Source organism: Neofelis nebulosa, chromosome 17 (genome assembly GCF_028018385.1).
Source record: "Neofelis nebulosa isolate mNeoNeb1 chromosome 17, mNeoNeb1.pri, whole genome shotgun sequence".
In the NCBI taxonomy this organism is placed as follows: domain Eukaryota; kingdom Metazoa; phylum Chordata; class Mammalia; order Carnivora; family Felidae; genus Neofelis; species Neofelis nebulosa.
In genome coordinates, this window is record NC_080798.1 from 43774879 (window position 1) to 43794905 (window position 20027).

At 49.1% G+C, this 20027-nt stretch overlaps 2 protein-coding genes across 9 annotated transcripts; both read right to left on the reverse strand.

The window, feature by feature from the left end:
* Positions 1–5262: 5262 nt before the first annotated feature.
* Positions 5263–9619, reverse strand: DPEP3 (dipeptidase 3). Of its 2 annotated transcripts, XM_058706198.1 has the most exons (10): positions 9246–9619; positions 8772–8898; positions 8142–8271; positions 7911–8052; positions 7562–7631; positions 7269–7445; positions 6878–6962; positions 6317–6392; positions 5700–5835; positions 5263–5608 (listed from the first exon to the last, which is right to left on the reverse strand). In XM_058706198.1, the coding sequence occupies exons 1-10, from the start codon at positions 9506–9508 to the stop codon at positions 5375–5377; spliced, it is 1440 nt and encodes a 479-aa protein (XP_058562181.1). In that variant the 5' UTR covers positions 9509–9619; the 3' UTR covers positions 5263–5374. The 2 variants fall into 2 exon arrangements, with proteins under 2 accessions (XP_058562181.1, XP_058562182.1); XM_058706199.1 differs by lacking the exon at positions 7269–7445.
* An 18-nt stretch (positions 9620–9637) lies between these two features.
* LOC131498816 (dipeptidase 2-like) lies at positions 9638–19818 on the reverse strand. 7 transcript variants are annotated; one of them, XR_009255602.1, is made up of 11 exons: positions 19133–19560; positions 18669–18795; positions 18275–18404; positions 18049–18190; positions 17678–17747; positions 17384–17560; positions 16911–16995; positions 16202–16277; positions 15059–15194; positions 11892–12063; positions 9638–9744 (listed from the first exon to the last, which is right to left on the reverse strand). XR_009255602.1 is itself a non-coding variant. In XM_058706201.1 (11 exons), exons 2-11 carry the CDS (start codon positions 19351–19353, stop codon positions 14708–14710), a joined length of 1422 nt encoding a protein of 473 aa, XP_058562184.1. In that variant the 5' UTR covers positions 19354–19396; positions 19685–19818; the 3' UTR covers positions 12240–14707. The 7 variants fall into 7 exon arrangements, 6 of the variants coding, with proteins under 6 accessions (XP_058562187.1, XP_058562186.1, XP_058562184.1 ...); XM_058706201.1 differs by lacking the exons at positions 9638–9744; positions 11892–12063 and adding exons at positions 12240–14965; positions 19685–19818 and having other exon boundaries at positions 19133–19396; XM_058706204.1 differs by lacking the exon at positions 11892–12063 and having other exon boundaries at positions 9639–9744.
* Between the last annotated feature and the right edge of the window lie 209 nt (positions 19819–20027).

Here is a 20027-nt window from a genome sequence, read left to right on the forward strand (position 1 = left end):
GCTCTTCACTGACAGTTCAGAGCCTGCTTGGGATTCTCTCTCTCCCTCTCCCTCTGCCCCTCTCCGGCTTCCACTCTCTCTTGTGTGCTCTCTGTCTCAAAATAAATAAATAAACATTTTTAAAAAATCAATTGCCTATTCACATGTAAAGAACACATTTAGGGGCGCCTGGGTGGCTCAGTTGGCTAAGTGTCTGACTTCACAGTTCATGGGTTCAAGCCCCGTGTCAGACTCTGTTCTGACAGCTCAGAGTCTGGAGCCTGCTTCGGATTCTGTGTCTCCCTCTCTCTGTTCCTCCCTCACTTGTGCTCTGTCTCTCTCTCTCTCAAAAATAAATAATAAATGTTAAAAAAATTAAAAAAAGAACACTTAAACTGCCAAAACTATATATATATATATATTATATATTATATGCATATATATAATATATATATATAAAGAATACATCTATCAGGAAAATTATTAGAACACATGCAACAAAAATTCCAAATTAGCTTAATAAACATTACAAAAAGATAAGGTAAAATATTAGCAATACAAAACCAGAAAATATTGAAAAGCTCAAGAAGGAATACAAGATATAAAAAATATAATTGTTCCAGGGGTCTATTAGTACGTAACAAATTACCCCAAAATAACAATGGTTTAAAATAACAATCAACACGGGGCGCCTGGGTAGCTCAGTCGGTTGGGCTTCCGACTTCGGCTCAGGTCACGATATCGCGGTCCATGAGTTCGAGCCCCACGTCGGGCTCTGGGCTGATGGCTCAGAGCCTGGAGACTGCTTCTGATTCTGTGTCTCCCTCTCTCTCTGCCCCTCCCCCGTTCATGCTCTGTCTCTCTCTTTCTCAAAAATAAATTTAAAAAAACGTTAAAAAATTTTTTTTTAAAAATAAAATAACAATCAACAAAAACATTTGTTCACAAACCTGCTGGCTGAGTAAAGTTCCGCTCTACTCTACATGGCATCAGCTGGAACCAGAAGATCCATTTCCATGATGACTCATTCACACAGCTAGCAAGTTGTTACTGGCTGTAGGCTAAGAGCTCAGTGGGGCTGTGGATCAGGGGATTGGGTACCCAACATGTGTACCTCTCCACGGGCTGCTTGGTTTCCTCATGGTATAGTGGCTGCAGTTCATGAATAAGCACCCCAAGAAGCAGGGAGTAGAAACTGACAGTTTCTCTAGGTCTTGGCCTGGAAACAGGCCCAGCATCATTTCTGCTGTATTTTACTGCTCAAGCAATAACCAAGCCCAGATTCAAGAGAGGGTGGGGAGGCACTGAACCCATCTCTGGATGGGAGAAGTATCAAAGAAATATGGGACCATGTATTAAAGTTATCACAATAATATTTGAAAAAAATTTGTAATTCAGAATGAATTAATAAATTGGAAAGACCAAATTAAGCAATCGTCCCAAAAGAAGAAAGAGAAAACAATGAAAGGGAAAACAAAGATGGAGGATAGAAATAGGATATCTGCACAACAGGAACCCCAGAAAAAGAGTAAAATAAAAAATGGAGAAAATCTACAGCATGAACAAACCTTGAAAACACACTAAATGTAAGAAGCCAGACACAGGGGTGCTTGGGTGGCTCAGTTGTTTAAGCATTTGACTTTGGCTCAGGTCATGATCTCATGGTTCGTGAGTTCGAGCTCCATATCAGGCTCTTCGTGGTCATCTCAGAGCACACTTCAGATTCTCTGTCCTCCTCTCTCTCTCTTCCCCTCCCCTGCTCATTTGCACTCCCTCCCTCTCTCTCTCTCTCTCAAAAATAAAGAAAGAAACTTAAAAAAAAAAAAAACCCAAAAAACAAAGGAATTGAAAGCAGGGACTTGAACAGGTATCTGTATGCCAGTGTTCATTGTGCATCTGAAAGGTGGAAGCAACCTTGGTTTTCATCACCAGATGTATAGATAACAAACTGTGATCTATACCTACAATGGAATATTATTCAGCCATAAAAAGGAATAAAGTCTGATATATGCTACAAGGTAGATGAACCTTGAAGACATTTTGTTAAATGAAATAAGCTGGATGCAAAAGGACAAATGCTGTATATAAGTTATCTAGAATAGACAAATTCATAGAGACTGAAAAAAGAATAGAGGTTACCAGGGGCTGAGGTGAGGGGAAACAGGAAGGTATTGCTTAATAATTACATTACATTGTTTGAGATAATGACCAAGTTTTGGAAATACCATGATGTTTGTTCAACATTTGTGAGTGTTTTTAAGCCCACTGGTTTGTGCACTTGAAGATGGTTAAAATGGCAAATTGTTACATATCTTTTACAATTAAAAAAATAATGTGATATACGAAAACCACTGAACTGTACACTTTATTTTTTTAATTTTATTTACTTATTTTGAGAGAGAAACAGAGAGATCACGTGAGCAGGGGAGGGACAGAGAGAGAGGGAGAGAGAAAGAATTCCATGCAGTGCAGAGCCAGTGCGGGGCTTGAACCCATGAGCTGTGATATTATGACCTGAGCTGAAACCAAGAGTTGGACACTTAACTGACTGAGCCACCCAGGTGCCCTTGAACTGTACACTTCAAATGGGTGAATTGTGTGGTATATCAATTTTATCTCAGTAAACTTGTTTAAAAACAAACAAAAAATCCAAGATGGAATTAACCAAATAATTCTAATATTTAGAGGATGATAGGAGGAGAGAGGGGGAGTGAGAGCTGTAAGTCCTCATTTTGGGGGGCACCTGGGTGGCTCAGTAGGTTAAGCGTCTTGACTCTAGGTTTCAGCTCAGGTCATGACCTCATGGTTCGTGGGTTCGAGCTCCACATTGGGCTCCATGCTGACAGTGTGGAGCCTGCTTGGGATTCTCCCTCTCCTTCTCTCTCTGACTCTCCTCCATGATCTCTCTCTCAAAATAAACTTTAAAAAGGGTTAAGAAAATAAAAACAAAATCCTCACTTTTCAAATTACTGAGTCAATAAATAATATCTAAAATGTATGTCTAAACAGCTGGCATTTGGGATGACTGCGTGGCTCAGTTAGTTGAGCCTGTTCGACTCTTGGTTTTGGCTTAGGTGATGCGTTTGCAGTTTGTGGGTTTGAGCCCCCACCCACGTTGGGCTCTTCTGTTGGGCACAGAGCTTGCTTGGGATTCTCCCTCTCTCCCCCTCCTCTGCTCATGTGCATGCTCTGTCTCTCTCTCTCTCTCAAATAAATAAACTGAAAACAAATAAACAGCTGGCAATTAAATACATTATTTAGAAATATGGAGGAAAATACCAGTAAATATCAACAGTTAAAAGTGCTGAGTGATTGCTGGGAGAACAGAATTGGGGAATGGGAGTGTGAGGACAGAAGTTGGGGAGCTGACTCTTCAGCTCACCTGGCAGCTCAGTGTATTACCACAAAGTGCACCCCTAAATAACCACCATCCCAGGCAAGGTATGGACATTGCCAGAACTCCAGAAGTTCCTTAATGCCTCCTCCAATTGCCACCCCATCTCTCCCCACCAACCACAGACACTTTTTTTTTTTTTTTAGTCTTTGTTTTTTTAAATGGAGATGCAATTGACACATAACATTGTGTAAGTCAGGCATTTTCTAAGTATCTGAGTTTGATGATACCACTTCTTGTTTTCTTATTTATTTATTTATTTATTTATTTATTTATTTATGAGAGGGAGGGTGCGAGTGAGTAAGGGGCAGAGATAGAGAGAGAATCCCAGGAGAGGCAGTGGGGGAGACAGAGAGAGAGAGAGGGAGGGAGGGAGAAGCAGGGCTTGTGTTTTACTGGAAGCAAGGCTCAAGCTCACCCAATGTGGGACTCAAACTCCTGAATCATGACATCATGACCTGAACTGAAGTCAGAGCTTAATGACTGAACCCCCAGGTGCCCTCTTGTTTTCTTATTTAAAGTCTCAACCTGAGCATGCATCCCTGAACATTAAGTTTAGTCTTTTCTGGGTTTTGTTTTTTCAGAAGGCTCTACTCCAACCCCAAGATCAAGAGTTGCCTGCTCTACCAGGGGCCAGCCAGGGGCCCCAGTTTTTTAAAAAACTTTTTATTGAGAAAAAAATATCCATACAGAAAAGTTCACATAAATGTATACAGCATGCTGAAATGTTCACAAAATGAACACGCCCATGCAACCAGGACCCAAGATACAGCACTTTACCAGAAACCCAGAAGCTCTTCCTCATGCCCCCTTCCAGGCAATACCTCCCCGAAAACTGACTGTAATGGTATAGATCAGTTTTGCTTGTACTTTATATAAATGGAATGACATAATATATATTATTTTGTACTGGCTCCTTTCACTCAACATTACTTTGAGAGATTCTTGCACGTTGTGTGTAACTGTCCTTGGGTACATGTCTTCAACTTTAGTAAAAAAAAAAAAAAAAAATCAAACTGTCTTCCAAAGCAGTGTTTATCAGTTGAATCAGCCACCAGCAGGGTATGCTCCTTGCTCCATATCATTGCTAACACTTGGTATTGTTCACCTGTTAAATTTTAGTTGTCTTTACTATGAGTTTTATTTTGCATTTCCTTAATGGGTAATAAGGTTGACTATCTTTTCATCTTCTTATTGGCCAATTGAATATCCATTCTTGTAAAGTTCCTATTCAAATATCTTCCCCATTTTTATATGGGGTTGTCTGCCTCTGGATATATGCCTTTCGTCAATTATATACGTTGAAAATTTACTCTTTGGCTTGCTCTTTCACTCTTTTTAAATTTTTAAAAAATTAATTTATTTTTGAGAGGGGGGAAAGGGCATGAGAGAGAGACAGAGAGAGAGAGGAAGGGGCAAGGAGAGAGGGAGGGAGGGAGAGAATCCCAAGCAGACTCCTCATGTGGAGCCTGATGTGGGGCTTGAACCTATAAACCACAAGATCATGACCTGAGCCAAAATCGAGTCTGACACTTAGCCCACTGAGTTACCCAGGCACCCTCTAGGTTCAGCTTCTTAAAAACAAACAAACAAACAAACAAACAAACAAACAAATGTAAACCTTTCAGAGACTGGTAACCCACCCATTGTTACACTCCATGATGGGATAGATACCACACTTGAACTAGATTTCTTTGTGCTCTTTTGTGGGCTCAGGCTTTTATCATAATAACATGGTAAGATGCCTCTGCCCTTCCCAAAAGAGACAAAGTTGGAGGCCACTCACTTGAGAAACTGAGGTGAGACCTACAAGACCCCTCACCAACCAAGAGCCCACCAGACCCCACTCTCCTGCTCCCCAGGGAGAAGGAAGGACTTTCACATTTGGCTCCATACCCAAAATGTTTATTCTCAGCATACACTTGTGCCTGGATGACTAGGAAGGGGACTTTGTGAGACTTTGCCACAGAGACCTCTGGGAGACTGGCCAGCTCACCAGAACTACAGGATGAGGGCTGAGAAGGTAGCAGCAACCAAGAAACTTAGAACAAAGTATGGGGAAGCTTTTGAGGGCCTTCGGAGGACCTGACTGATTGGCCACTCGGTCACCTCCAGGTGTGTGGCGAGGTGTTCACTCTGAAGCTGAGATAGGAGGTGGGAGTGGCAAGACCTGACCACCTGCCTGTCTGGAAACTCATCCTCCACAGGGTTCTGTCCATTGTTCTCCTCTCTCACCTGGGGGTGGGAGTCAGCAGTTAGTGGCTCCCATAGCACCTCTCTCACCCACTCTAACCACTGCACCATCCTTTTGCCCAACCCAGCATACCTGTTCCACGTGTCTGAAGACCCGCAGCAGGTTTCCACGAAGGACACCCTGGAGCTCTTCCTCACTCCAGCCACGACTCAGCAACTCCTCTATCAGTACTGGGTATTTGGACACGTCCTCTAGTCCCTGAGGGAACCTGTGTGGCCATGGGCCACCAGCTGTGGAACCTGAGCCCTGATCCTGGTCTAGGGCCCAGTGTCCCACCAGCCTCAATCACACATGTGAAATTGAAGGCCATATTCTCCAGGCTACTGAATGTCACTTTGGAAGCTCCTTGAAGACAGAGCTTCTGTGGTGTCTACCCCCTGAGCAGATGGCTGGCCTACAACAGATCTGCTGAGCTGGGACTGCAGCAGGTGCTAGGCAAACGGGCTCTGCTGGGGTGGGGTGTCGGGGAATACTTAATTAATGTGACGATCTGGAGTGGCAGTGGGTCCACCGGGCCAGGAGGGACAGGGAGAGCCCAGGAATCAGCCCCTGGGAGTGGAGAGACGTCAAGTGAGCTGGAAAACCAGAGCCAGTAGATGAGGTCTGAAGGGTAGGAGGACCATGGAATGGAGAGACTAAAGGACTCCCTGCTGTGCCCTGCTCAAGACAAACCCCAGGGAAATACTCACCGACCAGACCCATCATAATTCCCGCCAATCCCGATGAACTCTGATCCAATGACAGCTCTGATGTGGTCAAAGTGATCTAGGTGGCAGGGGTTAGTGTGAGCAGCACTACACTGGAGTCAGGCCCTGGGACCAGCCCTGGTCTGGGGAAACTCAGTCCTGACCAGTTCTCCTGCCCACAGCACTCCAGGCCATGGCAGCTGACTTCATGGAGCTCCCAGCCCATTATGAGTTCTGAAGTGACTACAGGCTGAACTGTGTCTCTTTAGAATTTTTTCTGCCCAGAAGCCACCCTGCCTCTGGGTTCCTTGAGAACCCATCTGTCCTGTCCAGAGAGGTGACAGCAAAAGACATTCAGAGGCAGGAGCAGTTGCTTCCCCCAAACCCATCAACATTGACTGTGGCCCCAGATCTGGGTGGCAGCGAAGAGCCATGTCTCCTCTCCTGGGTTGTCAGAGGTCTGCCCATTGCCCAACAGGTGTGCTACACTGCTGGAGCTGTCCTGAAGGCCCCATGGCCACAGGCTCAAGCTCAAACTGCACAAGAAGTTGAAGTGAGGCTCACCTGCCACGGTGGACACATTAGCCAACAGGTTGCACTGTAGCACCCCCATGGACAGCGTCACCATCACAATGCCACCATTCTTCTTCTAGAAGGATAAAGAAATGAACACTCAGCCCCCTCAGTTTGGCTCTTCAAGCCTGATGGCCTGCTCTGTGCCCTGGGGGCCTAGTAGGACAGTGCTCAGTCCTGGCTTCAGGGGCTGGAAGAGGTTTCACCTCTGGGTTTGTGGGCGCCTGAGTGGAGCTGATTTGGCCTCAATTTTCAGAGATGGGGAAAGTTAACCAGCCATGGGTCCAAGGGTGAGGTCTGGACTGGTAGCTTTGTTCAAGGTCAAGAATGTTTGCATGAAACGCGCCTAGCTCTGGGTGTGAGGGCTGAGGTAGCTGCTCACCAGAAGTTGCAGAATGTCATCAGGAACATTCAGCAAATTGTCGCACACAGCCCTGGAAGCTGAGTGGGAGAAGATCACGGGAGCCCTAGACACCTTCAGTGCCTGCCGCACCAAGGTGTCTGACGCATAGGACAAGTCCACCATCATGCCCAGGCGGTTCATTTCCCCTACCACCTTCTGCAAAGACAGTTTGTTTGTTTTTTGAGGTGGGGGAGATGTCAAGGATGCACACACGTGTACACTATCTGTAGGTGGAGAACGGGTGGGGTAGGGTATGGAACAGGAATCCTCACCTCACCAAAGCTTGTCAACCCAGTGACGTTGGTGTAGAAGTGGTGTTTAAACTTGGTGGAACTTTCTGCCCTGTGGGACAGCCAGAAGAAGGCAATCTCAAAGGCAACATCCTAGGCATCAGAGCCTGGGGGCTCTGCAGTCCCTCTGTTTGTCTATCCACACCTCCTCCCCCCCCCCCCCCCCCGCTACCCCTGGAATAGAGTAAGGACCTGGGCCAGCTGCTTTCTGGGAGTGTGAAGGACCTGTTGAGAGTCCAGCCTCCTTTTGTGGATCCCTCTGTCCTCACCTGTCTGGCAGTTGCCCCACCATGTCATCTACCATTTCACCGTGGCTAGGCACTATGCTCACCAGGCCGTGTTGCAGGTGAAGGTAAGTGTCAGGAAGCGCACTCCCAGCAGGTAAAAACTGCGCAGCACAGAAAGGCTGCTGTCCAGTGAGTGACCACCCTCCACACCAATGAGGCAGGCCAGCTTTTGAGTGCTGTTCAGACCTAGAAGAGGATGGATAATCAAGTGGTCAGGGCCCAGGGCCAGAACCATCAGAGTGAGCCCCTAACTATCTCCCCATTTGCCAGCCCACCTTTGGCTGAGGTCACAAGCTCCAGTTCAGAGTAGGAGGCACACATGCGACGAATGAGGTCAATCTGCTCCAGTGTGAGGCGCACAGCATCCTGGTCCTGTGTCTGGCATGGGGCTTGGGCTGACCAGAACTAGAGGTAGGCCCCGGGGGTCCAGAATGAGATTAGAGTGGTCTCCAATGCCCTTGGCCTGCCACTCCTTCTCAGCCCCCAAGGTGCTCATTTGGGTCATTGGCCCAGAACGAAACACTACATGACCCTATGGTATCCTGATGCCTATTAAGCTTGCTGCCAGCAGCCAAACTGTGGACTGTGAAATATCATTGTCTGCTGTTTGTCCATGTGCTATGTGAATGCCCCAAGGCCAATCCACTATATCCTTTGTGGCTCTAACTCTAACCCCACGCTCACCAGGGATTTTCTGGTCACTTTCTGTGTGTCTCCACAGAACCTGGGTACCCATGTGGTTGGCCTGTCTTGGCCTCCAGAGCCCCCACATTCCCAGCAGTCATGCGATGACACATTGTGTGTTCTACGATTCTAATCACTGAGAGGCCTGCCTACCCAGGTTTCTGTGGCCCCCGACATTCCCCAGCAGCCATGTCGTGGCACCCTGTGTATCCCTGTAGTACCTGGGCACCCACGAGGCCATCCCTGAGCTTGTCCAAGCTGGTCTGGCCATAACTGAAATTGCGCAGGTTAACGTCTTGTAGCCTGTTCTGGAAAAGCTGTCTCAGGAGCAGGGGCAAGTGGTTGTGGCTGGGGGCATCAGGACAAAGGTAGAGTGGAGAACATGGACTCAGGTCAGACAGGGCATGTCAAAGTACCTGGGCATGTCCTCTCCCCCTCCCTCTCCACCCCCCCCCCCCCCCACCTCACACAGACAATATGGAAAAATTCCTGAGGTGCAGCTTTGGGGAGAGGTGGGGGCCTGTAGTGTACACCAGGAACAGGGTAGTGGGGGGAGGGGACCTGGCTGATGGAGGAGAGAGTTCATCCAGGGGTGGTGTGAGGAAGCCTCCTCACTAGCCCTGCATGCTGAGGACCCCTTCCCCTACCCAGGTGTGGCCTCAGTCTCCACCTGCCCCCACACTGCCCCTGCTCACCCGTCCACGAGAGGGAAGTCCCGCATCAGGGCGCGCGCGCGCTTCCTTAGACTTGGTGTGCTGGAGGTAAGCTGCGTGGTAGGGGAAGTAGAGAAGGCCGTGGTCGGATTGCTGGGGGCTCCGGGTGTGGTCGGGTCGCTGGGGGTGCCAGGAGTGGTCTGGGAACGGGTTACCGCCCTCTGCAGCAGAGACAGCAGGAGCAGCAGACGCAGCAGAGGTCGCCAGCGAAGCGCGTGGGGGCCCTCGTGGCCCAGGGGCCTCATGTTGCGCAGGGTCGGCCGGGCAGGCAGTGGCCGGTCTCGAGAGGAGGGGCGCGAGGGGCAGAGGGCGACGGTGGGGTCCCGACCAGATTTACGTGACCCGTCGTGAGGAGGGGCTGCAGGCAAAATGCTTCTCCAGACGAGCAGGGATCCGCGACGCAGCTGCGCAGCGTGGTCAGAGGGGGCGACACAGACCTCCACCCTCAACTAGAGGGCGCCCCAGGGGGCCAGACCAGCTTCTGCCGCGCAAGAGCACGCGAGTGGGAGAGCGGCAAAGAGAGAGGGAGAGATCCCAAGCAGGCTCCGTGCTCAGGGCAGGGCCTAACCTGGGCTGGATCCCATGACATCCTGACCTGAGCGGAAATTGAGCGTGACGCTCAACCGACTGAGCCACCCAGGTGCCCCTATACATTTTTTAATAAAAATGAAATTTAAGAATAATATGGGAGGGGCGCCTGGGTGGCTCAGTCGGTTGAGCGTCCGACTTCGGCTCAGGTCATGATCTCACGGTTCGTGAGTTCGAGCCCCGCGTCTCGCTCTGTGTTGACAGCTTGGAGCCTGGAGCCTGCTTGGTATTCTGTGTCTCCCTCTCTCTCTCTGCCCCTGTCCCGCTCGTGCTCTGTCTCTCCCTGTCTCTCAAAAATAAATAAACATTTTTAAAAATATTAAAAAAATTAAAAAAGAATAATATTATGGGAAACCATTTTGTTTTAGTAACTAGTATTGAAATTTGCATCTGTACATTTGTTAATATATGGGCACACACAAAAAAGACTCTAGATTCTAGGGGCTCCTGGGTGGCTTAGTTGGTTAAACGTATGACTTCAGCTCAGGTCATTATCTCATGGTTTGTGGGTTCAAGCCCTGTGTCGGGCTCTGTGCTGACAGTGCAGAGCCTGGAGCCTGCTTCGGATTCTGTGTCTCCCTCTCTCTCTGTCCCTCCCCTACTCTCTCTGTGTCTCAAAAATAAACATTAAAAAATTAAAAAAAAAAGACTCTAGATTCTAAACATTAATTAACTATAGCCATCTTGGAAAGGGGGTAAATTACTCCCTGGTCAATTTATGTCACATGTTTTTCTGTAATATGGTCATCCTGGCTGAGGGATTTTGTGGGTAGTGCTGGTGAGGGCTGGCCCGTTTGGTAAGAGATTAGTGGAGGCACCACAGCAGCTGAGCCTGGAAAGGATGGGGTCTGCATTGGGCAGGGAGGTGGAGAGGGCATCCCAAGTTGGCCAATAGCTCAAGCAAAGGTCTAGTTCCGACAGGATGGCTGTCTGTAAGGGAGGAGCTGGAAGGTCCTCAAAGGTGTAGAACAGTGGGACAAAAATTCTTACTGCTAAGAACATGAGGGGACTTGGTCTGACATGACTTCATGTGGGGCAGAAATCCTCCTTCAAGGTAAGGTGGTTTCCAGGATGGCTGGATGCCTGAGCGGTATAATTCATTGTTTTCTGCAGAAAAAAGCCCTGACACAGGGGAAACTGATCTCAGAACTGCACCTGGGTGGCGTCTGGGCCTCCTGGGCCTGCATGAGGTCCTACCAGGCTGAAAGGGGTCTATAACACAGACTAAAATATGAATTGCCCCCTTCTGTATCTGTGTCTGTCAGCTGTTCTCCCACCTGGGCTCCCTGATAGGTGGGCCTCCCCTTTTGGGTGCCAGAAGAAGGGCCTTGACCTCTGGCCACTACTGCCTCCTGTCCATCACTGCTCCCTTCTCATGCCTAGTGGTTAAGGACTAAGTCTGACCCTGCTGCCTTCAGCTTTGGCTATCTCAGAAGAGAGGGAGAAAGAGAGGGAATGTTTATTCTGGTCTCATATACCAAGCTGACTTGCCAGGGGAGGTCTTCATTTAAGTGATATAAACAATATAGTGAATGATGAATTTGTTAATTCAAAACTTTATCAAAAGTTCAGAAGTATTGCACAAACAGCTGTTTCCTGTAATAGTCTTAGGTGAAAGTAGGGAACATAATGTTTATAATTGATTTTTTAAGTTTATTTATTATTTATTTATTTATTTTAAATGTTTATTTATTTTTGGGTGGGGGGAGAGAGGCAGAGAGAGAGGGAGACACAGAATCCGAAACAGGCTCCAGGCTCTAAGCTGTCAGCACAGAGCCCGATGTGGGACTCGAACCCATGAACTGAGAAATCATGACCTGAGCTGAAGTTGGAATGCCAATCAACTAAGCCACCCAACTGCCCCTATGATTGATTTTTAATGTTATTGAATTAATAAATAAACACCATTTCACATGTCTGATTTTGGATGACTAAGTAAATCAGAGTTATACTCTTCCTGATAACTGGAAATGTTGGGCAAAATATAAAAAAGATCTTCCTGAAGACATCAGAAAGTTAAACAAGATATTAAAAAATTACTTGATGAGGATCCAAGGAAAGTGGAAACCTAGAGATGAGCCCAACTTTTGGGCTAGTTCTTCTACTAGGGGTGTGGTGCTCTAAAGAGGCAGAGATTAGTGTCCAGGGTCCACCAAAATAAGGAGAATCCTGATGAACACTTAGTTTTGAGTTGGAACACAAAAAAATGTACCTAGGAGAAAGAATGAATTGGAATTAGGGCCTTCTACTCCAGGTCTGCAGCAATTCTGGTTATTAAGCAATTGTCTCTCAACTCCAGATGCAGTCTTCTGTTCTCAGCTCTGTGAGGCTGGGGCTCAAACTCTTCCTATTTTTAAAATATATTTTTAAAGTTTACTTATTTATCGAGAGAAAGAGAGAGAGAGAGAGGGAGGGAGAGAGAGAGAGTGAGCGGTGGAGGGGCAGTGAGAAAGGGGACAGAGGATCCAAAGCAGGCTTGTGCTGACAGCAGAGAACCCAATGTGGGGCTCAAACTCTTGAACCATGAGATCATGATGTGAGCTGAAGTCAGACAACCAACTGTGCCACCCAGGTGTCCCTTAATTATATTTTTAAAGTTTATTTATTTATTTTGAGAGAAAGAGAAAGCACGCACAAGCGGGAGAGGGACAGAGAGGATCCCAAGCAGACTCTGTGCTGTTAGTGTAGAGCCCTATGTGGGGCTCAAACTCACCAACCGTGAGATCATGACCTGAACCGAAATCAAGAGTCAGATGCTTAACTGACTGAGACACCCAGACACCCCTATTTTTTTAATGCTTATTTATTTTTGAGAGAGAGCGAGAGAGATTGGGCAAGAGAGGGGCAGAGAGAGAGAAAGACAGAATCCCAAGCAGGCTCCTCACTGTCAGTGTAGAGCCCAACTCCGGGCTCAAACCCATGAGAACCAACTGTGAGATCATGACCTAAGCTGAAATCAAGAGTCCAACACTTAACTGACTGAGCCACCCAGGTGCCCCTGGTGCTCAAACTCTCAAAACCACATTTCCTAGAAGCCTAGCTGGTTTCCTGTTACATTCTGTCAATAGGGGCGACAGAGCAAACTGAAAGAGGTTTTCCTGTTCCAACAGTGACAGTTGGCTGCAGTCTGCAACTTCTGGCTGTCATCGAGTAGCCTTGCCAGCTCATGTTTAGAACACTTGCACCACCTCACAGGGCCCTGTCCTTAGAGGTCTGCTCCCTAGCAACACAGGGCCCTGCTGTAAGCTTCTATCTTCTACCACCTTTTCCCATTTTTCCCCTAAATGGACAGTGAGCTGGATCAGCTCCCCTTGAAAGGGTCTGTAAAGGGACTAAGGCCATCTCAGAGTGCTACTTAATCCGCCCAAAAGAAGTCAAGAAAAGAGGGAATAGGTAAAATGAATAGAAAACACTATTGGAACTTTCTGAGTACACTGCAGAGTACAGCCAATTTGGAGGCTGAGGCAAAAGGAAAAATGTGTTCCTATATGTTTTTAAAAAAATGTTTATTTATTTTTGAGAGAGAGAAAGCATAAACAGGGGAGGTGCAGAGAGGGGGTGGGGGGGAGACAGAGTCCGAAGCAGACTCTAAACTGTCAGCGCAGCGCCTGACTCGGGGCTCAAACTCACAGACCATGAGATTATGACCTCAGGCGAAGTCAGATGCTTAACTGACTGAGCCACCCAGGTGCCTCATGATTTGTATATCTTCAATTTCTCACTGTGCTTTTATTGGTCTGAAAATGTATTACTTTCCCTTCATTTTTGAAGAATATTTTCACTGTGCATAGAATGGAACATTGGTAGTTACTTTCATTCATCAGGCTAAAGATATTCCACTGTGTATGGATTTCTATTATTTCCATTAAAACTCATTTGTCAGTTTTATTGATGTTCCTCAAATTAATATGATTTTTTAAAAATATGACTGTTTTTAAGACAATCTCCTGTCTTTGTCTTCTTGCAGTCTAACTTTAAAGTACACAGTTTGGGGCTATTATGAGCAGCACTGCTTTAAATATTATTTCGTATGCCTTTTGGAAAACCTATGTATGCATTCCCGTTGCGATATATACCTGGGGCAAAACTGCTCAGTCATGGGGTATGCATAGGCTATTAGTATTAACTATTATTTGTATTAGCCATTATCTATTATCATGTTATTTATTATTATTAGCTGCTGCCATGAGTATTAACTCTTAATTTTGGCTATAATTAACAGAGTTGCTATTGCCATTAATTGCCTGGGGGTAAGATAGTGTGGTTGTCTAAGTAGCTTGTGCCTCTCAGAAAGGAAGTCCCTGAAGGGCAGGGCAAGGAGTGGATCTATATCCAGGGAAATTCAGTCATTGGAAGCCCATGTACTATCCTGTAGCCTGGCATTCTGGGCTCTATCCAAACAGGAACAAAGATCATTTGTGATCCAGGCAGGTTCCTTTCTTGGGAATATGAACCAGAGTTCCCTTCAAGATCCCCAGGTGGTGGTCAGTGGGTCAGGATGTGGACTGAGGTGAGCTATTGAGAGGCATCCCAGAGGAAGGTCCACTCTCCCACAGCCAGAGCTACTCATTGTCTTCTTCTAGTGCTGAGCCCAACCATCTGGGCCTTCTCAGGCCATGCTAGTGAGACTCAGGTGTTACTAGAGTAAATGGTGGCTGAACTGCAGGTTCCTCCACTAACTACCAGAATTGGGAGCTGGCACCACCAGACCCCGCCACAGAGAAGGACACTCATGCCTGTTTCCATGTGTAAAACATTTATTTTCAGGAAATGTGCCTGTCTGCATGATGGGGGGTGGGGAGGGCAATGTGGGGTATCTACAACTGCCATAGTAACATCTGGTAGGATTAACTGAGTCACCAGAGCCACAGAATGAGGACTGAAAAGGCAGCAATAACTGTGAGGCTTGGGGCCACGTTGGGGGAAGATTTTGACAATAACTGTTTAGGTGAACACTTAGGTGCCCAATGTGCCGAAGTCTCAGTTAGTTTCTGGTCTCGAGCCAGACACCGTGTCTGAGGCAGACGTGAGAGAACAGAGCGGCAAGAACTGCCCAGCTGCTCATCCGGGAATTCATCCTCCAAGGGGCTTTGCCCCTTGCTTGTCTCCCGTACCTGGAGGTGGCAGTCAGTGGTCAGCAGCTCACACAGAAGCCCCAACACACTTGCTCAGGCCCCTGCGCTACTCTTTTGTCCAGCCCAGCATACCTGTTCCACCTGTCCAAAGACCCGCAGCAGGTTTCCACGAAGGACACCCTGGAGCTCTTCCTCACTCCAGCCACGACTCAGCAACTCTTCTATCAGAACTGGGTATGTGGACACGTCCTCCAGCCCCTGAGGGAACCTATATGGTCGTGAGCCAGTCAGCTGTGGAACCTCAGCCCTGTTCCTTGTTCATGACTCAAAACCACAGCCTTATGTGTCCAGGGACTACTGAATCCCAGCCCTTGTCTGACACGGGAAATGGATACTTGGGGAGAGTAAGTGATTCACCCCTGTTCTTCATCCTGCAGAAGGAAACTCCCAACCTCTTTGAATATTCATAAAAACTCATCAAATTATACTTTTTGGATCTATGCCTTTCACGGAATGCAAGGTTTTCCTCCATTTATGAAAAGAAGAAAAGCTTTTATTTATTTATTTTTCAGTTTATTTATATATTTTGAGAGAAAGAGAGAGACAGAGCATGGACAGAGAGAGAGGGACAGAAAGAGAGAGAGAGAGAGAGAGAGAGAGAGAGAGAGAGAAAGAGAGAGAGAGAGAGAGAGAGAGAGAGAGAGAGAGAGAGAGAGAATCCCAAGCAGTCCCCGCACCATCAGCACAGAGCCCGATGCAGGGCTCAAACCCACAAAGAGTGAGATTGTGACTTGAGCTGAAATCAAGAGTAGAATGCTTAACTGTCTGAGCCACCCAGGCGCCCCTAGAAGGAAAGCTTTTTAAGACCCAGCTGTAGGCAGAGGAGTTGGTCAGTCCACACCAGACCTTGCTAAGAGTCTGCTCAGAAGCAGTGGGTCAGCGGCACTTGGCTGGCTCAGTAGGAAGAGCATGTGACTTTTGATCTCGGGGTCATGAGTTTGAACCTCATATTGGGTATAGATATTACTTAAATAAATAAAACTTAAAAAAAAAGGCAGTGGGTCTGCTGGAACTAAGGGTGGGGCACTAAGGGTGGGCAGATCATGACCTAGGGGTGGGACCAATGGGTCGCAGACAAACAGAAACACACTCTGTGTGTGGGAAGATGCCAGGTGGGCCTAAAGTCCATGAGGATCACAGTGTGGTGAGCACGGTGACTATCAAGGCCCTACTGTGGCACAACTAGCCCCAGAGAAGCCCCAGAGAAGCACTTACCCTTTAGCCCCATCATAATCTCCACCAATCCCAATGAACTTGGATCCAATGACTGCCTTGATGTAGTCAAAGTGATCTGGGGGATGAAGGAAGGGTCAGCAGTGTGGGGCTTCTAGGACGGGGGTGAGGTGGGGACTGGTCTCTACTGATTCCCCTTCTTGAAGCCTGTAGGCTATGGAGGCCAATTCTTTCATGGCTTGGCACCCAGTGTGCCAACTTGAGGAGGTAGATTCCAGTTGGCTCTAGACTGGAATTTAGATTTGGAGTGGACCCCAGTTGGCCATTTCTCATTCAGGATTCACCTTGCCTCCAGTCTCCTTGAGAACCATGGGGGCCCCTTTCCATGGGTGTGGAGGATGAGAGATGGATAAAGAATATAACTGATAAAGACCAAAGAGACTTAAGGGGCTGCCCAATCCCTTGGCCAGAGGCAGGGGCAGGGAGCTTTATGAGCCCCTAGAGAAGCACAGATGGTTAGCACCTGGGCTCTATGTCTGACTGCCTCCTTTCTACCCATCAGTATTGTAGTATCAATTCTGTATCTTCAGTTCCACATGGCACCAAGATGCTTTATACTGTCCATCATTGAGTTTTTGGGCACTGTGTCTACTGCCAACAATGAGTCAGACCACTGGGGCTGTTCTGAGGCCCTCCCCCCAAGGCTTCGGGCCCAAATCAGAGCTATTCAGAGAGCCCAGGTAGGGCTTACCTGCCACAGTGGACACATTGGCTAACAGGTTGCACTGCAGCACCCCCGCTGACAAAGACACCATCACGATACCACCATTCTTCTTCTGCAGGGGTGGACAAATGGACACTCAGCTTGGCCCCCAGAGCAACCACCTGCCTCTAGGCTCCTGTGAGGAATGTGTTCAGCTCTGGTTTTGAAGTCAGAGGAGACTTCACCTTTCTACACTCTAGGATTATGTGAATGGAGGAGTCTCAGCTCTGGTTGGTGTGGAAATGTCTTGACCATGGGGGGCTTATAGAGTAGAGGAGTATTTACCACTTAGAACCCCCCACACCTGGGTTCAAGAATTCACGGGCTGTGGACTGTGGGTTTGTGAGGGCAGAAGATGTTCAGTCTAGGGTTTGAGGAAGTTGAGGGAACAGGGGTTCAGGTTCAAGGACTCCTGGTTTAAACCTTTTGTTTTAGGTTTGAAAGTCAGGGTAGTCTCTCACCAGAAGCTGCAGGATGTCATCAGGAATGTTCCTGGCATTCTTGCACACACCCTGGGCAGCTGAGTGGGAGAAGATCACAGGTGCCTGTGACACTTCCAAGGCTCGCCGTGCCACAGTGTCAGAGACGTGGGACAAATCTACCATCATGCCCAAGCGGTTCATTTCAATCACCACTTTCTGCAGAGACAGGTTAGGGAAAGGGCGTCAGGGGTGCACATGTGCGTGCATTTATCTGTAGGAACTGGTGGGGCATGCACATTCATGCGGGGCAGGGTATGGAATCAGGGTCCTCACCTCACCAAAGCTGGTCAGCCCACTGACACTGCTATAGAAGGGATGGATGCCCTTAGATGAGCTCTCTGCCCTGCAGGATGGCCAGGAGACAGTCTGAATGGTGGCCATGACTTGGCCACAAGAGCCTACTGAACTCTCTATACCTGCAACCCCCTGGAGCAAGAGTAGGGACCCAAGTTGGGCTGGGCCTGGCAGGAGGGAGTCCCTACTGGGATCCAGTTTTGCTTTGCAAACCCCTGCTCTCCCCACCCCCACCCCCCCCCACTCCAGGGTCAGTGCCGGATCCCAGGGGTAAAGCTTGGTCTGAGCCCCAGTGTGATCTTGGGCAGATCGCTGCATCAGTGGGTGCATACCATCTGCACTGTGCTCACCAGGGTGTGTTGCAGGTGTGAGTGAGCGTCAGGTAGCGCACACCCAGCACATAGAATGTACGCAGGACGGAAAGGCTACTGTCCAGCGAGTGGCCACCCTCCACACCAATGAGGCAAGCCAACTTCCGTGTATTGTTCAGAGCTGGGGGCAGGTAGGTCAGATGATCACTTTCAGAGGCTGGGGTATCTCAATCAAGTCCCTAACACCCCCCACCAGTCTACCTACCTTTAACTGAGGTCACAAGCTCCAACTCAGAATAGGAGGCACACATGCGGCGAATGAGGTCAATCTGCTCCAGGGTGAGGCGCACAGCATCCCTTTCCTGGGTCTCGCATGGGACGTAGGCTGACCAGAACTGGGGGAAGGCCAGGGGTTGGAGCTCCCTGGACTTCTCATAGCCTCCACAGCCCACACAGCAAATGGGGTCACATGTGATGCATTGCTTGTTTGGTGGTACTTGGATGCCCACCAAACTGGTTCACTGCAACCCCTGTAGCCCCCAGCATCCATGTTGTAGAATTTGGGGGGGCCCTATGATAACTGAGTTTCCATGTGACTAACTCATGGTTTCTGGGGCCCCAACACTCCCTCTCAGCCATGCTATGTGTCCCTGTGATACCTGGGCACCCACGAGACCGTCTCTAAGCCTGTCCAGGCTGGTCTGGCCATGGCTGAAATTGCGCAGATTAACATCCTGTAGCCTGTTGCCATAAAACTGCCTCAGGACAAGGGGCATGTCATTGTGGCTGGAGGGAGAGCAAGGCAAGGTCAAGTCAGGGGGAAATGGGTGGGCTCCTTAGACCTTGGGATTAGGCAGGACATGGGGCCAGCATTGGGGGGGAGGGGGGAGGATGTCCCCCACACCACACTGTCACAGACTATAGTAGGACCCCTCGAGGCCTAGGCTGGGGAGTTCCCACCAGGGAGGGAGTGACAGAGGAAGGGAAAAGGCACCCACGGATGATGGGAGAGTGAATCCAGGGGTGATGTGAAGGAGCTTCCTTAGGAGCCCTGCATGAGGACCTCTAGCCCTGCCATGGGGTCGGCTCAGTCTCCACCTGCCCCCACATCGCACTTACGCACCCGTCCACGAGAGGGAAGTCTCGCATCAGAGCCCGCGCGCGCTTCCGCAGACTTGGGGTGCTGGAGGTGGCCGGCGTAGTCGGGGCGCTGGGGGTTCCCTGAGCGGTCTGGGCGCGCGTTAAGGGCGGCGGCAGCGACGGCAGCAGCGACAGCAGGAGCAGCAGACGCAGCAGAGGTCGCCGGCAGGGCGGGGAGGTACCATCGAGGCCCAGGGGCCGCATGTTGCACGAGCCGGACAGGTGGTCAGGGGCCGGTCTCGAGAGCCTGAGGGGGCGACAGGGGCAGAGGGCGACGATGGAGTCCCGACCGTCGACTCGGGTCACGCGGCGGTGCGGTCTTGCAAGGGGAGAGCCGAGTCACAGGACCTCGGACCCAGCCGCGGAAAGCCGCGACGCGGAGCAGCTTGGCCGCCAGGCGAAGGCACGCCCTCCCCTCCCTCCGCCCCCCTGCCCCAGCCTACAGGGCTTCACCAGAGGGGCGGGCTTTCTGTTCTTACCCCTCACCCCACTCCCAGCGCTCTGAGGGGCTGACCCAGGTTGCTCTGCCTCTAACCTTGTTCTCCAAGAGAGGCAAGGTTACTCCTTTCAGAGTGTAGCCCTGGGCTCTGAGGCCTCTGTCATCAACATTATGTCCCCACCTGCCTGCATCCTGCACCGGCCACCCTGAGGGCTGCACGCAAGTGTCTCTGGGCTCTCGGGTTCCTGGTGCTGAGCCATGTGGGGGTGGGGGTGGGGTGGGAGGAGGAAGTCTCTGGAAATGAGGGGTTAACCTTGTGGACTTTGCATTCAGGAAGAGGCCCTCTGCCCCTGACCTCTCTCTCCCCTACTTTACTCCCTTGCCTGCATGTCTGTCCCCTGGGGACTCCAGCCAGAACTGGGAACTGTCAGGGGTGCCC